The 17,146-nt window shown below is 40.9% G+C and overlaps 1 protein-coding gene across 1 annotated transcript; it reads right to left on the bottom strand.

Moving 5' to 3' along the window:
• Positions 1–2,892: 2,892 nt before the first annotated feature.
• On the bottom strand, positions 2,893–12,203 carry LOC308360254 (aquaporin-4-like; the record flags this gene model as incomplete). Its single annotated transcript, XM_080832064.1, has 4 exons — positions 2,893–3,156; positions 8,974–9,054; positions 11,406–11,570; positions 11,790–12,203. The coding sequence occupies 4 exons, from the start codon at positions 12,201–12,203 to the stop codon at positions 2,893–2,895; spliced, it is 924 nt and encodes a 307-aa protein (XP_080688190.1).
• Between the last annotated feature and the right edge of the window lie 4,943 nt (positions 12,204–17,146).

The raw sequence follows: 17,146 nt of genomic DNA, 5'->3' as shown, positions 1-17,146 counted from the left end.
GAATGTTACTGAAGCTCTCCCAGGGTGTTCACCTAGATGCAGCATCTGCATCATACCAGACCAAAATGGCCTTTGAGAGTGAAGGAGTAGTGATGTCTTCCACAAGACATCCAGCTGTGATGTTATGTTATCTGCTGGCAACAGAGCCAGTGGCTGATACACCATAGGTTCATGTATAGGAGGAATCTTAAAGTATTGGATGTTTATGCGACCAACCGCAACAATATTAGCAGCAGTCACTAGGATCTTTGGAACAGGTTTGTTTTGTTGCATTGGTGTAATGGTGTAATGCAAGCTATTATACCCATCCCATGGAACGTCCCAGTACCATCAATGGTTGCCACATTGTGGTCGACGTTGTCTGCAAGATATTGTATATGATGCTCTTCTGTGAATCCAGGGATCTCAGTACCTTGTGCCACTGCTGCACTCTGTTCATTTTTCATCACATCTGCATAGGAACAGGCAAAACCATGCTCATGGAGTGTGTTTACCAAAAAGCGTGACGCAAAATGGTGGTGCATCTGGACCCCTAGGCCAAGCTAAAGAGGTGCAACCATCGTCCTTGGTCTTATTGCTTGCATGATGGACTGTCCGATTGATGCAACCTTTGTATCAATGTTTTTTTTTACCAGCAAACATTCCTCTGTAGAACTTATAGTGACTCTGGAACATAGCTTGCAGCAGCTGCAATGTCACTTGAGTCTGGGTAAGAATGAGGACATATTCAATAAGTGTGGAGCTCATATGCATATTCAAATTAATTTCAAAAGAAACTTGTAATACAAAAGAAGTTACTTTTGATGTATACTTTTACTATGTAAAGTTTTATTGTGGTAGGAGTAAAGGAAAAAATTAAGCCTATTTGGGTGTATTTTGGGCATATTCGATTAGTGTATAGCTCATTTGCATATTCAAATTAATTTTCAAAGAAACTTGTAATACAAATTTGTTTACTTTTCATGGGTAGTTTCATTGTGTAAAGTTTCATTTTGATAGGAGTAAAGGAAAAAAATAGCCCCATTAGGCTGTTATGTTACCTGGCCTTATGGTAAACATCTCGGATTGGTGAGAATTTAACATATTTCCTCAACTAGAATTTCTTAGGACTTTTAGTATGTTGTTCTGGACACCTCATAGAAATGATCTATGCTGAAAAAAATTCTATTACAATTAGTCTGTCGAAAAACGCTACTTTGCCTGGACTATAAGCACTTATGTGTTTGCGTACTTGATGGCTGTTTTTAGTCAATTGGTTCATAGGTGTGGTCATTTGACAGTCAGTGCTTTGGAATTGCAAGGAAGTGACATCTTGATATACTTCTGTGTGTAATGTATACAAGTGTGTTTAGTGTTTTGCAAATCACTGTGTGTATTGTTTTGCAAAAGGTGTGAGCTGACATTGTGCCTATAGTGGTGAAAATCAGGGCTGATGTTTAAGGTTTTGATAATTGTGTATATGCAATCGTAAAAAACTGTAAGACACAAACACCAACATGCATAAATATCAAGGCAACATGAAGAACTTATTTACTGAATTTAATATATAATTTAGTGCCGATAGCCACATTTTATTAAGTTATTACGGTCGTACAATCCTTGTAAAACCTGGACAAATTAAATCAAAAACATACTGGAAATAATAAAACTAATATAGAAAATCTCTTTACACTACACTAATTCCATGTGTGTGTGTGTGGGCATGTGTGCATGTGTGTTTGTGTGTGTGTGTGTGTGGGTATGTGTCTGTGTCTGTGTGTGTGCATGGAAAAGATGTTATTCAATCAATTTTCATAGAATGTTGAACAATCAGCAGCAAGTTATCCACACACAATAATAATCAAGTACTTCATATTTTTTCACTTTTCTGAAGTGGTCACAAGTAAAATACAAATTACTCCAGTAAATGAAACTAGTCCACCATGAACCACAGTCTACAAAAAAAATCTAGTATTTATAGTATGCAACATGTGACATACTTTCTGCTCCCCAAATGCAAACCCATTTATCCCATATTGTATGTCCACTTTCTATATTCTAAAGTAATCAGGTTAGTTAGACATAGTTCAGTAAACAAATGGACAAATGTCATGTTGTCTGGTCAGATCTTAAAGGTTACCCTGCCCTGAGCAACACTGTCATCATGTGTTTAAAGCTGGTGGATAAAGCACTATGACGTTAAATATTTCAAAGAATAATGTCCACAAAAATAAACAACCAACAATAAAAACAACAAAAGTGAAAAACACATTGCATAAACACTATTATTGATTATGCCCTGAGAAGGAGTAGAGAGGGGTCAAGGGTCACTATAAGATCCCAAATAATTGAGATCAGGAGATGAAGACAAGGAGAGGGTGAAGAGAAAACTAAATTCCTAGCTCAAGATTCTTTGACGCCTGTGGCTCTGAAGAGGATTCTGTGGGTGGACATGGATGTGTGCTTATTTACATATGAGTGAGAGCACTCTTGCATATGTGACTTGTATGATAGTGCCAGTGCAAATCTACTGCATGTGTAAGTAGAATTATGTGTGTGTGTTTGTGTGCATATATGTGTGTGTTTGAGTGTGTTTTCCTGTATGTGTGTTTGACAGTTTATCAGTCTGTATAGAATTGCTGCCATTCCCTGTGATTGACTGCAGTGGGCCTGGTACAATGTCTAAGGACTGACTAACAGTATGACAGGCTGATGTACCCCACTACTTCCTTAGGTTAAAAGAGGTGCCAGTTGTCAGTCAAACACATACACTTCCTCTGTCATGGTCCATCTCTACAGCAGGTCAGTCTCTTGAAGCCGCTCTACGGTAGAGTAGCGTAGCTTAGCATTAGGTTTACCATTATCCATGTCCGGTCCTGTCCTCTTGTCCTCCCCCTCCTTGCCCCTTACTAGTCATACTGAGGATAACACCTCTCCGGGGGGCTGTTGCTCAAGCCCCAGCCTCCCGGCACGCTCCACGTCCAACACGGTGAAGGCTGCCTGCTTCTCAATGTAGCTTCTCTGTTCAGCGTCCAGCACCACCTGCGCTTCAGAGGGGTAGCGTCCACGCGAGAACACCTGCGAGTAGGGCTGCTTCAGCTTGAAGTCTGGGCACAGCAAGTACTCATACAGGGCTGCCGCGAGGAGCCCGCCTATCACAGGGCCAACCCAATACACCTGAGGGATGGAGAGGGGAGACAGAGAGAGAGAGAGATGAAATAGGGTTTTTTTCAATCGAGAAAAGACAGACCAAGCTAGTGGCATTTCAGTTTTTTTGTCTGCCTCTTCGTATCTTCATCTTAGTAGGTTGGCAAAGACACGATTTTGGCCAAAATCATGCTTTTCACTTTTTGTCATTGACCCTATGTTGCCATGAAATATATCTTATTGTTACAGTTTTTCTCAGTTGTTAACACACAAAAAGTGAAAATTTGCACAACCTTCACTTCATGTATCAATCGCTCGACCTAATTTGTCACTACTTCACACTCCCTTATCTGCATTAGACTCTGACTTTACTTCTTTACACTCTGATGTCAATTACACATCACCTCGTTGTCAAAACACTACACACAATGTTCAGTTGTTGCACACACTTCTCAAGTTAAATCTCAAAGCATCAACCTACAACACACAAGTAGTCAAATCTCTAAACATTAAGGTCGGTTGAGCAATTTGCAATGAGGACTGCAGCATAAAAGTGCCTTGAGCCTCTGTTTTGTTTGGTAAACAAGGGAGAACTTTGAAGAGATCAACAACCAGAGAAGGAGAGGGGTAAGAGTCAGAGGAGGAGGAAGAGGAGGACATGAAGGACGGGGACAAGGGGGAGGAGAAGTAGAAGGACAAGGAGGAGGACAAGGAGAAGGAAGGGGATGAGAAGGACAAGGAGAAGAAGGAGGAGGAGGAGGAGAAAGAAGAAGGAGAATGGTAATCTCTAATGAGATTTGGGCCGCTGTGGTCGACCATGGGCTCAACTATGGTTTGAGCATGAGGGAGGCTGGCCAGAGTGTCCAATCAAATCTCAGCCGCTTCACAGTTGCTGCCATCATTAGAACCTTCAGGATGGAGAACAGGTACGAAATATATGGTTGTTGATCTCTTCAAAGTTCTCCATTGTTTACCAAACAAAACAGAGGCTCAAGGCACTTTTATGCTGCAGTCCTCATTGCAAATTGCTCAACCGACCTGAATGTTTAGAGATTTAACTACTTGTGTGTTGTAGGTATGGAATCAGATCAATGCCATAAATATTTTGTAATCTGTAATATAGATTTTGTATATGTAACATAGATTTAGTATCTGTGAAACCATCTACACTTTCAAAACCTATCTTCACTTTCAAAATGTATTTACAGATACAGATTTCAAATACGAAATGTATCTACACTTTCAAAAACTATCTACACTTTCAAAAACTATTTACACTTTCAAAAACTATCTACACTTTCAAAAACTATTTACACTTTCAAAAACTATCTTCACTTTCAAAATCTATTTGCAGATACGGATTTCAGTTACGCATTACGGATAGGGATACGGATTTCTGTTACGAATTACAAAATCTTTTTGGCACTGTCTTTACTGCCTTTCTAAAGAGCCAATCAGAGCTTTTGGCAGATTTTCTAAAGCGCCAATCAACACATTGTATCCTCTACTGACTAGCCAATCAGCGCTAGCTTGCTGGCAACTGCTGCCGGCCCGCTCATTATTCAATAGTTATAACCTAAATCTGCCACCGCTCTGCCTAGGGAGAGATCTGGGGTCTCCCCCGCACGGTTTGAATACAATTCGGTGTACGAACATCGTGGGGGAAGTTAAACAAGCATGCCTTATGTCTGGCCCAAAGGGCTGATGAACACCTGTACTATTTAGTTAATCTTAGTCTCTGGCGATTCAGAGATCGCTTGGCTGCAGAACGCATTGTAACTAAGAAATTGGTCTCATATATCTCTTCCACTGAGACGCTAGAAAACTCGCTTCCACACAAAATACACAATAAAACGTTTTCAAGGACTTCAGAAAAGGGTTACAAATAGCCTACCCCAAAGTGCCATGAAAAGAAACGAAAATGACATTACAAGGTGGTTTTGAAATCAGGCTGGTCATTATCCAGCTGTTGAGGATGCACTTAACGGTATACCCCCACCATCACTTTGCATGTGTCTGGAGAACAAGACAATAGCAGTCTGTCTGCTAAATGTTCTCATCGTGATAATGGGTCATATGACTACTGTTCATTGTTAACTTAATTAAATGTGAATAGGAGATCGGTCACGAAAATGCTAACGTTAGCTTTCGTTAGCTACCAAAGCAGATCCTAATATCTTCCATACAACGACAAGGATCTTTGAAACAGGTGTAACGAAGTGTGGAGTGAAAACCACTGACTATGATTGTGCGTTTTACAATGACTTTATTAACAACTCCAAATATAGGACTTCTTACTTGTGCCATTTCTCGGTCTCTGATCCATGACTGCTGCATACACCGTTTCACTCAACTTTCCCAGTTACCAGCAAGCTAGCGCCGCTGATTGGCTAGTCAGTACAGGATACAATGTGTTGATTGGCGCTTTAGAAAATCTGCCAAAAGCGCTGATTGGCTCTTTAGAAAGGAAGTAAAGACAGTGCCAAAAAGATTTTGTAATTCGTAACAGAAAGCCGTAACACGTACTTCAAATCCGTATCCGTCTCCGTATCCGTAATGCGTAACTGAAATCCGTAACTGAAATCCATATCTGCAGATAGATTTTGAAAGTGAAGATAGTTTTTGTAAGTGTAGATAGTTTTTGAAAGTGTAGATACATTTCGTATTTGAAATCCCTATCTGTAAATAGATTTTGAAAGTGAAGATAGTTTTTGAAAGTGAAGATACATTTCGTATTTTAAATCCGTATCTGTAGATAGGTTTTGAAAGTGTAGATGGTTTCACAGATACAAAATCTATATTACAGATTACAAAATATTTATGGCATTGATCTGATTCCATAGTAGGTTGATGCTTTGAGATTTACATGTAACTTGAGAACTGTGTGCAACAACTGAACATTGTGTGTAGTGTTTTGACAACAAGGTGATGAAATATATTTGCCTTGTAATACTGTATGTAAGGGATAACGGCCGACGAGCTGTGCAGTTCTACAAAGTTAATGGACGCTGCGGGGCAGAGAACTCCACGACGCGCAGCGGAGTCCATTAACTTTGTAGAACTACACAGCTCGGAGGCCGTTATCCCGCTTATCTCCCGTTTACAACATCCAAAAATGTTTTTATTATTATTTAGAATTTCCTTTATCTTTAGGAAATTTAATATGCATAATAACCTGATGAATTCTTGATTTGAAGCCTAGTGCTCCCGTTAGAGAAAGTAGTGCCTGGAACCGGCTGTTTTTCAAAAAAAACAAAACGTTACGTTGGTTGTCAATGGTAACCATTCAAGAGCATTGATATGGAACGGCGATTTAACTTTTCTACTGGGACTACGTCCAAGGTGTGCGGTTCCACGAACTTAATGTACACCCCATTAGCCAATCAGAAAACAGTATTTCGTTCCAGAGGGAGATAAATCAATAGAATACAGTGTGCTCACAGTATTTGTATTTTGCAGGCCTGAAGGAGAACCACACCGTGGAGAAAGAACACACACTTTCACTGCCCAACAAGAGACTGAAATTGTAAATATGGTTTGTGAGAACAACGGTATCACACGGTTTACAGGACTGTACTGTTTTCTGTGTGTACCGAAATAAAACTTTTTTTGCTGCAAATTTGTGTGCTGTTTTATGTTTGACTATGAAAAAAGTAGGCCTACACTGAGACATTTTACAAAAGGAGAAATGGCTCATTCTCCAGAGTCATTGTCATTCATATGGTGTGTTCCATTTCAATGATTGTGTTTTCAATTTTGCACTTCAGTGTGCTGTAAATGCTTGTTAGTGTGCAGCAAATGCTTAGTTGTGTAAACTCAATGATTGTATGTGTGTCATTTGAAAATATGACTGTGTGTACCAAATGAAAACACTTGTCAACAGTTAAGAGATCTGATGGCAAAGAGTCATCTTGTAAAGGGAGTGTCATGTTTAGCATTTTGTGTGTGAGGTTTTCAGTTATGCGTGTGCAGTTTTGAGAAAAATGTGTGTTAACAATTGTGAAAAACTGCAATCACAGTTCATTCTGGCAACATCCTCCTACACAAAGGCACAGAGCTGTACACTTGGGGGCTGCCTTGTAGCACTTGTATAATCCATGCCTTCCTCCATCCTCTCCATGCCCCATTGTTCTCCACCCAGGCATCTATTTGCTACTGTTCTCTTAGCTGATTTTGGAAGGACAGGTTCCCTTTGCAGCCCCTGTCCCCACTACATGTCCCCCCTGATATGCTGCCAAGGCAGCATGTGTGGGTGGTATGTTCTCAATAGACCAACATTTCCTTGAGAACAGGTGTTGCCTAGCAGCATTGACACTGTACAACTCGCTCTGTCGTACATCAAGACAACGGATCTCTTATACACAACATTCCATGGGACTATCATGAGTCTGTCTGCATGAGCTAAGTAGGTATTGGTGCCATTTGGAAAAAAAATTCAATGTATCCCAAGCTGACTTTGCCTGCAAAGATGGATGAGACATATGCCAGTAAAGGCATGAAACACTGACAACACCTTGGAGTTTTGTACACCAAGCCCTGCTGCAATTTCATGCACTGTGGTTTAGCTTGGGTGCTTCAGAGTTGCAATGAAACCCTTATTTCCTCTGCTGGCATGCTATGGAGGCTGGAAATCAGTAGAAATACAACACCTGTGTCAGAGGTTCTGACTATTATCCGCCTATGGCCACACTGAGCAGCACCAGAACCAGGCCGGCAGAGTGAAAGGGTGCTCTTATCCTCTTGAGGGGGCGCCTTCACTTTAGTCTCCATAGGTGCTTTAAACTTCCCTTCCCATCCATTCTTTGTATGGTAGCTTCCCTTCCTAGTAGAGCTCAGTTTTGTTTTCATTTACGAACAGAAAACTCCCACAGTTGAGTGGAACTTTGGACAATACATTGACTCTTTGCCTTTTTCTTGCAGAAGCCTTGAGACTGTCTTCTAGATACCTGTCCCACATAAGACCCAGCCAGCTGATGCCAGCCAGTTGAGATATGTAAGGCATGAATATAATGTCCATGTAGTCGTGGAATGTGTTGCATGGTACAGATATTGGGGACAGCATCTGTACTATACTACACCGTTCCATCCTACCCTGAGAAACTACAGCAAAGCTAACTAGACTGGGTATGGCAAAGACTAGTAAAAAAAATTGGGCATTTCATACTGACATCCCCTGGGGGAAAAGTTCCATCCAGGATCAATGCATTTGATTCAGATATGCCCTCAAGCTCAACCATATCTGCTGCTACAGGGGCTGTATGGGTGAAGGAAAGACCATGCCAAGTTTGATGCTTTTAACCAAATGTGTACCCTGCTATTATGTCTCTCTAGTCATGTCTCTCTGGTCTCCTCTTCCTCCTCTCCATTACTTCTGATACTTCCTCCCTCCCTCCGCGTCTATTAGCAGCTGTCTACACCATAGCTCTTGCCTGTCACCATCTAACCCCCCCCCTCCCCGCCCCCACTCCCAAACAGCCACCCACTCCGCTCCTCCACTGTACATTCCAGCCACAGCTAAAATAGCCGTCTGGCCTTCTGCCCTTGTGTCAGTCCAAAAGTTCAACCTGACCTCAGAAGGAGTGCATCACGCCAACACACGCACAGACACACACACACATACAAAGACACCCACAGACACACACACACACACACACACACACACAGTACACCAGAAGGATGTCTAACTTGTGACCTTCTACAGTTACCGGTCCTGTTAGCATCAGCATTGACAGCAGTAAAAATTGGTTACACACTCACATTCTCATACACACAGACACACACATAAACATTCATCATACACATACATTACTTATATACACACACAGCCATCCATGCACATTGACATACCCAGTGGTTTTCCCAGCTGGAGGTGACTACCGCAGGGCCAAACGATCGAGCTGGGTTCATACTAGCTCCAGTGTATGGAATCTGAAATGCACACACAAGTAAACATAGAGGAATATATTCTACTCATTTAGTATTTTTTCTGAGACAGAGCATAGAGAGTTTGCAGGAGTTTCTGTGTTCAGTTGTAGCCAATCCCTTCCCATTCTAATCCGTCCTTAATGTAAGTATCAGTCCTCACTACTGAGTGTTGTGTTCACTTCAGGGGGCTCATTTAAGCCATCAATCTTATTACAATACTTATTCTCCTTCAACCCACCTAATAGGTTTCACCACAACCTGCCAAAAATTGCCACCTCTGAAATCCCATTACACCTTGGTGTGTGTGTGTGTGTGGTGTGTTTGTGTGAGTGTGTGTGTGTGTGTGTGTGTGTGTGTGGTGTGTGTGTGTGTGTGTGTGTGTGTGTGTGGTGTGTGTGTGTGTGTGTGTGTGTGTGTGTGTGTGTGTGTGTGTGTGTGTGTGCGTGCGCATGAAGGAAAGAGAAGTGGGAGAGTCAGTGAGGTCCTCCTTAATGAAAACCTCTCTAAGTGCAGCTCTTCGTTTGTAGGTTGTGAGCTGCAGCCAAGTCCAGCATGGGGGCCAAACGAAGAGGACACTCACTTCCCTAGCAATGCCCTTGGCAACCAGGGGAGTGAGAAAAAATAAGTCCTTCTCAAAGTACTGAGGTGGCAGGCATTTAAAAAACAGCTTCCCAAGCACCAACTCAAATTAAGTTATTGTAAATAGGTGAGAAACTACAGCAAAGCTAGACTGGTTATATCTATGGCAGAGACTAGAAGAAGAAATTGGGCACATCCCCTGTGAAAAAAAAGTTTAAGTACCCAAGACATCTTTGACGATTCAACAAACAGTGGTAAAGCACATGATTCCTGACAGCCACAAAGAGACAACAGCCCTTTATAGACTGCAGTTGTGGCAAAAACTGGTCATTGTTGTGACAACTTGTAGGCTTTCTTACAGTAACCCTGGCCGTTGCCAGAAGGGGGAGCGGAAGAGACTGGTCTATGACCGGTTTGTACTGTTCACACTTTGAAAAAGTCCACTGAACAAGGCAGTTGAAATCTTCACAGATGCACAATTTCGTTCAAAATTGATCTAACATGTTGTAGATGGCAGAATATCAAGTTCATCCTTGAATCATAATTTTTTTTTTCACTTTACTGAATAAGAACCTTTGTACATTGCAATAGTACTTTTCATATTGTCTGTTTGTGAAAAGCATTGGTAAAATATGAGTTTAGACTTCAATGGCACATATTGTGCGACACACATTCTATTTACGTAAGCAGTTAAATCATATTTCATATCAAAGACACCCATTTTCTTGACCTCCATAGGGTGAAATATACAATCCAAAAGAAAAGCAATGCATGTTTCCATATTATATTATTAAAATGTGCATCTGGCACTATTTCTCATTGTGCTGTATGTCACCCATGACAACAACAGAGTCATGGCTTACAAATAATTAGTTTACCTAATTTACCTAGTTTTAAGTACATATATTTAAAATAAATTAACCACTTGGAAGCAAACTAGCTAGCGGAATGTTCTTTATATCAGTATGTGAAGCAATGTCCAATTTACAGGGCCACCTACTGTCTGATCCTGAATGCTATAAAAATAAACTCAATAAGCAATTATGCATGGTAAACAACAGGCATAATCTGTTTTATAATGGAACATCTGTGTTCATTTATTAATTGCTCCAAAAAATAAATAAATATGACTGACTGAACGGCTTTATAGTGATATACAATATTAGCTTCCTTTCTGAACTTGATGGAAATAAGTTAAATGTTTCATAGTAAAATGAAAAATATTTTTGGGATGTATTTGTCCATCTTATCATTAGTACAAATTTATATTTTTATAGTCATGGTAAACCACATAATAAACGTCCAATAACTGTAAGATTGTTACTCCAATACATCAGCCTAGATTGTTATTTTAGATATGTTTGTCACTTTATTTAAATATTTTCTATCCTAGAACAGATTATGCAGTGCCCATTGCATTAGCATTAGTTTAATAAATTCCTTAAAAATACACCTCAGTAAGAAAACAAACATACCACAAAGACAGATCATCTGTCTTTTGGACTTTTTCCTAGATTGTTCATTGACACATCTCTTGAACATCCCACCCTGGGAATGACCAGAGTTCCTCTCAAGATATCATCTTGAAAGATCAATGGTTATTTCTACTGACTGGTAACTGACCATTCTCTTGAGTGTCTCCTGCTGGTCATGATGAAAGGTACTTGCAAAGGGCCATAAGACTGACCAGTCTGAGCAGCATCCCTCTCTCAAAAGAGAGCAGTTTGGTCGTCTAAGTGTTGTATGGTCAACTGACCGGCTATTGGCATACTCACAGCAAACAGGTGTCCAGTGCACACAGACAGGCCGATAGCCATGGCTGCCGACCCCTTGAGGTCATTTCGTTTTGGGTCACAGGTGGCACAGATGGTGAGGAGCAGCTGGAAGGTGATGAGGAGCTCCACCAGCATGCCAGCGCCGACCGAGAGACTGGGATTCACCTGCAGAGGGCAGCAGAGAGCAGAGCAGCATATAGAAATGAGCAGGGCTTCAGGTCTCAAGAACATGGAACTTAACCCCCTCCCCAAAGAAGTTGCTTAAACTTTGCTTAGAGCTTGAAAAACATCTTTATTATAACCGTCCCTCTCTAGTACTCATGCGTTCTTGCACTATTTAGACAAGTGGTAGCCCACATGTTCATTTACTTTTAAGTTGCTCACCTTGGTCACTCCTAGCCCACCCCTGACAGACTCCGGGGTGACGGCATACAGAAGCCCTGCCCCGATCATCGCCCCCACACACTGCGCCCCCATGTAGAACACCCCCTTGGCCAGACTCAGCTTCCGCAGAGCAACCATCGCCACGGTGACGGCCGGGTTGATGTGAGCGCCGCTGATGTGGCCAAAGCACTGGACAAGTGTGGCTATGGCCAGACCAAAGCAGAGGGAGATGAGCACCAGGTCGGGAGGGTGAGAGGGGGGGCTGCTGTCGGCTGGGGCGGTAGCGTTGGCTGGGGACCCCCAGGCTATGGTGGAGCCCAGGCCTAAAAACACAAAGAGGGTCATGGCCAGAAGCTCCCCGAAGACAGCTCGCCAGAACTCCTGCGTCCACACACCCTGGAACGCCGTCATCATATGATTTCGAGAGCACACACAAGACGGGATACACCTCCTGGTGAAAGAAGAAGAGAGAGCAGGTCAGAAAGAGGGTCAGACAAAGATGTGACATTTGTTCCAATTACAGTGACTTACTGTGGAAGCACAAGACCCAATAAGCTAGAAAACGTCCAGGCAATTGTCTCAAAGCAATTTATACAAACAGCACCACACAATTGATAACCTGCAAGACTTGCTCAAAATGCTTAGTTCAGGACTAAAAAGTCATGTAAACCAAGACAGTCAAAATGCTTAGTCATGTTGTCAATATAAAATGATATGCTGGAAAATGTATGCTATTTACTGTATCTCTCTCATTCATAGAAATGAATGGGATTAGAAACAATGGGACAATCTTGCACGTCACATAAGTGTTGAGAAGTACAATCATCATGGATATTTCACCCTCATTCAGAAAATAACTTTGCCATTGATAAAATATTGAGTAAAATAAATAAAACAGTATTCAATGTTCTTTTGAGTCTATCAAACCATTGAGTCTTTCTTCATCCATTCATTCATTCATTCTTGTTGTTTTGTGGAGAAAGTTTACACTGACCCAAATAGCTGCATACAGTACATAATTTGGCATGCTGATTCTTACAAAACCCCTCCGATTCTCTTGAATGAGATCCCTGAGGATGCTTTTGTGTTCTGTAAAGCCCAATAGTGGAACATATGACCAAACACATTGTTGTCTGATACCGTGCCAAGCTGTTACTGGATATTTGCTCATGCTGGCCTCACACATTTATTCTGGCTTGGTAGCCAATGAGGTTTTACAATTATTGGATTTTAGGATAATTGAATCAATCCTCATCAATCACATGCAAACAATCCAGGTTTGTAATGCAAGTAATACTGTACATGTCATGACTTATACAACGTTTTGGGGGATACGATTACAGTTTTTTACAATTGCTAAAACACATTTCTTGAAACAGTCACACATTTTCTCAAAACTGTAAACTCAAAACCTCATCTTCAAGCACTACTTACAAAATGTCTGAATCCTCTTGCAAAATGAAACTTTCGCCTCAAAACAGTTTTACCGGTGCTCAACTAATTGTTCAAAACATATAGTTCTCAAGGAGAAGTACATGTTTAATCTCAAAACTAATTTCATATTTATCCGTCATCCGAAAACATGTTCTCTAGTAGCTAAAAATGTATCAGAAATTTCTACTCTGCTTTGCTCTAATTTTTGCTGGTTCTTTCTCCTCCTTTTACCCCTATAGTACTGTACCCTGCATCTCACTACTCACAACTCACTCTTGTTCTTTGTTGACATGAAACTGCAACCAGTCAAAGTCTATTGAGCAATCAGTACTACTACTGTAGCAAATAGAAAATGTTCAGGGCCATAAAACTTGTTTATTGTACATTATACAGCCTACTACAGTATACACTACTATATTAAAAGGGACAAAAATCAAAGGAGTCAACATGTCATCAATTTGCTTCTTCTTGTCTTTGGGCTGGGTCAGGCCAGAGCACTTTGTCGACATCACAAGCAATATTTTCTCTCCTGAGGCAGCGGGGGAAGAGGCCTCTTGTGTGCCGTTTCTAGTCCTGCTTCCCTCATTGTTAGTCCATGGACTATAACATGGTCTATGACTGTTGCTCTAATTTCATCAGATATTTCCACTCTTTGTCCTCTTCTTCCCCTTTGTCCTCCTCTTCCTCTTTTTGGCCCTCCTCCTCTTCCTCCTCGTCGCCCACCTCTCATACACACTTGTCCTCTCACATTGTTTCTTCTATCCATTCTCAGACTTTCTCCTTCCCACCTTCAACAACCTGTTTGCTCTCTAAACTGGCTTATATTGTCTGTGTCACATCATTTGGTACAAGTGAAATCAGTTTTGAGTGGTTGTGTTTACAGTTTTTTACAATTGCTAAAACACATTCTTGAAACAGTCACTCATTTTCTCTAAACTCTAAACACAAAACCTCATCTTCAAGCACTATTTACAAAACCTCTGAATCCTCTTGCAAAATGAAACTTTCGCCTCAAAACAGTTTTACCTGTGCTCAAAATCAAACACTGCTGTCAAATCATAAACAAAGTGTTCAAAATGATATACACTTTCAATCAGTCAGTAAACAATACACCAAAAAATAGAAAACACACTGTTCAAAACATATAGTTCTCAGGGAGAAGTAATTTTTTTTTTACCTCAAAACAAATTTCATATTTATCTATCATTGACTTTTGATGAATGAAAACATGTTCTCTCTCATAGTAGCTATACAAATGTATCAGAAATGAGTACTTTGCTTTGCTCTAATTTGTGTTGGTTCTTTCTCCTTCTTGTACCCCTACTGTAGTACTGTACCCTGCATCTCAATACTCACAACTCACTCTTGTTCTTCCTTGATATGAACCTGCAACCAGTCAAAATCTATTGAGCAATCAGTACTGTTACTGTACCAAATAGAAAGCACAATGTTCAGGGCCATACAACTTGTTTACGTTTTGTCCTTATACAGCCTACAATGCACTGTAGGCCTACAACAAAATACACTACCACAGTAAAAGGGACACAAATCAAAGGAGTCAACGTGGTGTTTACTTGTCCTCCTCCCCTCACATTGTTTCTTCTATTCATTCTCAGACTTTCTCCTTCCCACCTTCAACAACCTGTTTGCTCCCTAAACTGGCTCATATTGGTTGTGACACATCATTTGATACAAGTTAAATCAATTTTGAGTGGTTGTGTTCAATCAATGACATTTGTTCTCTATTTGTATTTGATTGTTGCCACTTGTGTTTACCAGTATGGATGACATGTGAATTAGAGTGCAGAATGTGTTTTAATACTGATAATGTGTTTAGAGTTTTGCTGAAAACTCTAAGTGAGACCTGCAAATTGTGTTTTACCATGAGAAATAGTTTAAGGTATTGACAACAGAACGCCCAATTAGCTTCATGAGTTCAGGCAACTGAGAACTTTGTTCAGCCAGTGGGTTTTAGTGTTTTAGCAATTGTAAAAAACTGTAATCAATTACGTGTTTTCTCTATTTGTATTTTATTTTTGCCACTTGTGTTTACCAGAATGGATGACATGTGCATTAGAGTGCAGAATGTGTTTAGAGTTTTGCTGAAAAGAGATCTGCAAATTGTGTTTTACCATGTGAAATAGTTTAAGGTATTGACAACAGACTGCACAATTAGCTGCATGAGTTCAGGCAACTAAGAACTTTGTTCAGCCAATGGGTTTTTAGTGTTTTAGCAATCGTAAAAAACTGTTAACAGCAGATGGTTGTACATACCCTTTTGCATGAATTAGCACTTACAAAGATTGAGAAACTGCTGCTATGATAGTGACTATATGTTGTAGAGGTTGAACAAACAGTTTAGCGAATGTTAATTCTGAATTCAGAAATGTACCAAAGTGACAGAAACTGTAAGAAAAATGCACCTGAGCCCCCCTAACCACGACCAAGTTCACCCTCACTATTTCAATTTTGCTGCCCTAATCTGAGCGAATGTGGACGCAGACGTACTGCGTCACCGCGAAAATAGTGCTGCTCTTGAGTCTTAAACAAAGTTGCATAGCACCTCAATGGTAAGGGTAGACTAACCGGAAACGTAATTATGATTTCAACAGATCAAGGGGCTTTGAGATGGATTGGGTTTTAGTTATAAATTCAGATAATGAGACTAAGCACAAGTCTGCATATTTCTGATGACAGCATGACACCCCCGATGATTCCAAAACTCCTCCTTTATTTATTATGGACATTGGTGATCATAATATGACCCAAAAGTCTTTACGCTTCAATGATAACACCGCATTTAGCTCACTGGATGTAATTAGGCCTACTATATGTGATCAAGCATGGCTAAAATGTAAAAGTTTGTATGAATGAAGTGCATTTTAATAGGAAAGAAATATACTTGCCAAAAATAATTGTAACTTTTCCTCCTCCCAACTTCGGGCAAATCACCTATCATACCTTTAGTTACGTATGCATCTCAGTTTGCTGCCCCGTACTGGTCTAAACGAATTGCAAAAATCGTCCAAAACAACTAATTCCGTCAGCGATCTTTCAAATCGTCAGAAGGACCGACTTTCCAGGACTGCAGGTCAGAAAGAGATGGATTGCAAAAGTTGTGTTGGCTCAGTAGCCGCAAACCACTAGCTCTCTGCCTCTATCTCCCTCTCTCTCTCTCTGTCTCTGTGTGTGTGTGTGTGTGTGTGTGTGTGTGTGTGTGTCAGTGTGTGTCAGTGAGAGTGAATGCGTGTGAGAGTGTGTGTGAGAGAGAGACAGGGAGAGAGAGAGAGAGAGAGAGAGAGAGAGAGAGAGGGAGAGGGAGAGGGAGAGAGGCAGAGAGAGAGAGAAAGAGAGAGAGAGATTCGTAAACCACATAAAGAGGCGGACTCACTTGTCATCTTGCATGCACATACTATGCCATACTATGAGCGCCCCTGCCGTGCGTCAGGTCATCCAGGCACCGTAAATCGTACCCTCGCCACCAAACATGCACATAGCATCATTTGTATAGCGCAGTTTAGATGAATGTACATCCATCACTTCTCTTTTTCAGTAGACTACAACGTTTAGGACGAGCACCGCCCTAATGCGAGGGACACTACCTTCTTAGATGACCCCGGCTGACCTTATATGTTTCAGTTGCTTATTGATACTGTTACTTTCCCTAGTGATTATTTTCCCAGCATGGCGCAAACGCGTCGTAAAAAAAACAAAACAAGTACGTCTCGACAAAAGTCTCTCCTCTTTTAGCTCCAATCACAGCCTACAATTTTTATGAGTTGCTACATTTCACTCCACATACCTTTGAGACTGATCTCACTAACAGGGTTAAAGATCCGACCACGGGTTTCCCACACACCAACGCACACATATTAACGCAAACCTCACCTCAGTTGATCTAGCTTCATGCGCCCAGCCATCCC

The sequence above is a fragment of the Sprattus sprattus genome (genome assembly GCF_963457725.1).
Source record: "Sprattus sprattus genome assembly, chromosome: 2".
Lineage (NCBI taxonomy): Eukaryota > Metazoa > Chordata > Actinopteri > Clupeiformes > Clupeidae > Sprattus > Sprattus sprattus.
The sequence above is the reverse complement of the archived record's forward strand: the minus strand, read 5'-3'. Positions and strand labels throughout refer to the sequence as shown.